Source organism: Priapulus caudatus, unplaced genomic scaffold (genome assembly GCF_000485595.1).
Source record: "Priapulus caudatus unplaced genomic scaffold, Priapulus_caudatus-5.0.1 Scaffold1297, whole genome shotgun sequence".
Lineage (NCBI taxonomy): Eukaryota > Metazoa > Priapulida > Priapulimorpha > Priapulimorphida > Priapulidae > Priapulus > Priapulus caudatus.
The window spans coordinates 10,720-13,219 of record NW_014578358.1 but is presented as its reverse complement, the minus strand read 5'-3'; the positions used below and the strand labels follow the sequence as shown (position 1 = coordinate 13,219).

Sequence of the window (2,500 nt, the reverse complement as noted above, 5' to 3'; positions counted from 1 at the left end):
ATGGCTGCTTTTTGCTTGTGGACTTCGCCACTGCTGATGGAGGCAACTCAATGGAACTTATTAAATTCCTCATTGGTACGACCCCAGCGGTTAGCTGTAGCTAATCGGACGATTGGCTCTGCATGTGTGAGATTCCAAGCCAATCGCCACACACTTTGTTATTTTCGTGAAATCATTGCGCATACGGGCGAACTATATTCTAGGATGTGTAGACGCTCATAGACATATGTAACGGATCGCCACATGCAATGGAAGCGAATGCTTTCTAAATCACAACGGAGAGAGCAACGGCTTTAGTTAATTTTAACGAAAAGGAAAACGGAACACAATGAGTAACGATGTTCTCGTTACGCTGATCGTAATGGCAGCGATGACGTCGATGGTGACGATGCCGTTAGTTATAGAATTTTTAATACGTTCAACTTAATGATCTTTCTCGTATAATAGACGCACTGAGGAAGAAGCACGGGCACAAGTTTGACATTCAAGTAATCCATGAAGATCAACCATCAAACGACTGGACATCGTTTTTCAAACGTGTGCAAGGTATATAATATATATAGACATATAGACTATTAGTATATCCATAGGATATACGATAGTTGTACGTCGTCAAAAAACGCTATAGTAATGAAAGCTGAAGGTACTTCACATAGGAGCTGGCAATGCTCTTTCTGCTGAAAATGTAAATTTATCCATTTCAGTGAAATGGCTGTTTCAAGTAAATATACTGCAGCTTTGCTATTGTACGGACACGGCACTCTACCGAAATATGCTGCTTGTGTGCGTGTTGGTGCGAGATAAGCCTACAAAAAACCTTCTCCTCTCTTTCACACGCAACATTAAGTGTAGTCTCGTGCTATACGTTGGCACACAAATGTTCTTGGTTCTAGTTGGTTTGTGGCCTTTTATTGTTCGCTAGAATCAAAGTACAACAACAACCACGGCAAATTTAGTAATTTACTAATGTAAATTTGAAAATATGGCTGAAAAATGTACGACCGGGACTTTCTGGACTCTTAAGGGGGCACCGGGACCAGCATGTCGCACCGGGACGATCCCGGTGAGACCGGGACACTTGGGTCGTCTGTGAATTGCATCACAGTATAAACATTTAGGCGATTTATATACTACACATTGCTTACACGTGTTGTGTAATAGGAGACAAGCGTGTTCACCGTACACGTGCGCGCGCGCACGTACGCACGAGGACGTACACACACACACACACGCACGCACGCAAACACACGCTCACATAGATATATTACGAAGGTACGTGAAAGTTAAGTGTTGTCGTCATCTGCTTCTGCTTTGTTACAGGTATGATTTCTGAGCCGGAAAGCTATCTCGTAGCGCATCCAGACGTGCAGGTATTCGCCTGCGGAACGTCCTTCTACGAGAAGTGCTTTTCCAACAACTCCGTACATTTCGCCTTCTCTGCCGCCGGAATGGATATCCTGTCGAAGCAGTGAGTGCATTTCAATATTATTAATATAATTAACAGGTAGCTAATTCGACTCCTGTAACTTTGTCACGTGACTGATACAAGTGAGAGGTAGACTATTTATATTCTGAGCTAAACAAGGAAGCGCGGTAGAGAATATTTAGATGTAGATTGACGCTGTTGTGCTATGAAATCGCAAATCCCGACTCGTGGACGGCGTGTTAATCCCGATAGATTGACAGTATACACCAGTCTCACGTCTAATATGCACCATAACGAAAAACGACATTTCAACACAAATTTCTCGCAAAGCAATAAAAGTTCACAATAATCAATATACATTTCGTTGTAAAATTTAGCAATGGGAAAGTGCATGAATTTTTCCAACAAAAAACAAATCTTAAATATCTGCGATGTCTATTATCACGGTTGAAAATACTGCTTCGTGCAATTATATTCATCGACAGTAATGTAGTTATTACTTTATTGAATTTTCCTTTTTTCCTCTTATTTTTATTATACATTCGTAATTTATCTTAATATACTGCTCCATAATGAGCTTAATTATTGTCTGTAATTATACTTTGTGTAAATTTGTAGCATTTTGAAAAAAATATGTTTCCTGAAAAGGACACCTACATATCATTGTAAAAAACAACCCTATAAAAATTTGGTTAAAAAAGTGAACTAAATCCCTCTTAAGGTAACGTTTTTAGGTACGGAACACGATCACGGAGTTTTTTACGTGTCGCCTCAGCACGTGGGTTAACTATATGCTGTGTAATAGTTGTCGTCTACTATTTCCTTCTGCCACATGCCATGTTTCGAGTCGTCTACTTCTCTAAATGTGAGTTTCATGCATGCTGACGAGTTCCCGCCCCTCTTCCGCTATTGTTTATATCTCATGAGGAATTTTCGCCATTTCTGGTCTTTCTTTTTCGTTATGGCTATAACCCAGATTTACAAGTCTAATTTCTAACCATAACCCTAACCCTAATCTGTAATTTCTGTCACGGAATCTCGAGTGCCCCAGACGGATATACTACGCTGCTGCTG

The 2,500-nt window shown here is 40.4% G+C and overlaps 1 protein-coding gene across 1 annotated transcript in view; it reads left to right on the top strand.

Moving 5' to 3' along the window:
- The window catches only part of LOC106816135, a 2,173-nt gene extending 701 nt beyond the window's left edge, over nt 1–1,472 (top strand). The window contains exons 2-4 of the mRNA XM_014820691.1: nt 1–75; nt 448–546; nt 1,321–1,472. The exon at nt 1–75 is cut by the window's left edge and continues 21 nt beyond it. Of these exons, the coding sequence (XP_014676177.1) occupies nt 1–75; nt 448–546; nt 1,321–1,472 (326 nt within the window). The remainder of the gene's footprint in view (nt 76–447; nt 547–1,320) is intronic.
- Nucleotides 1,473–2,500: the final 1,028 nt, after the last annotated feature.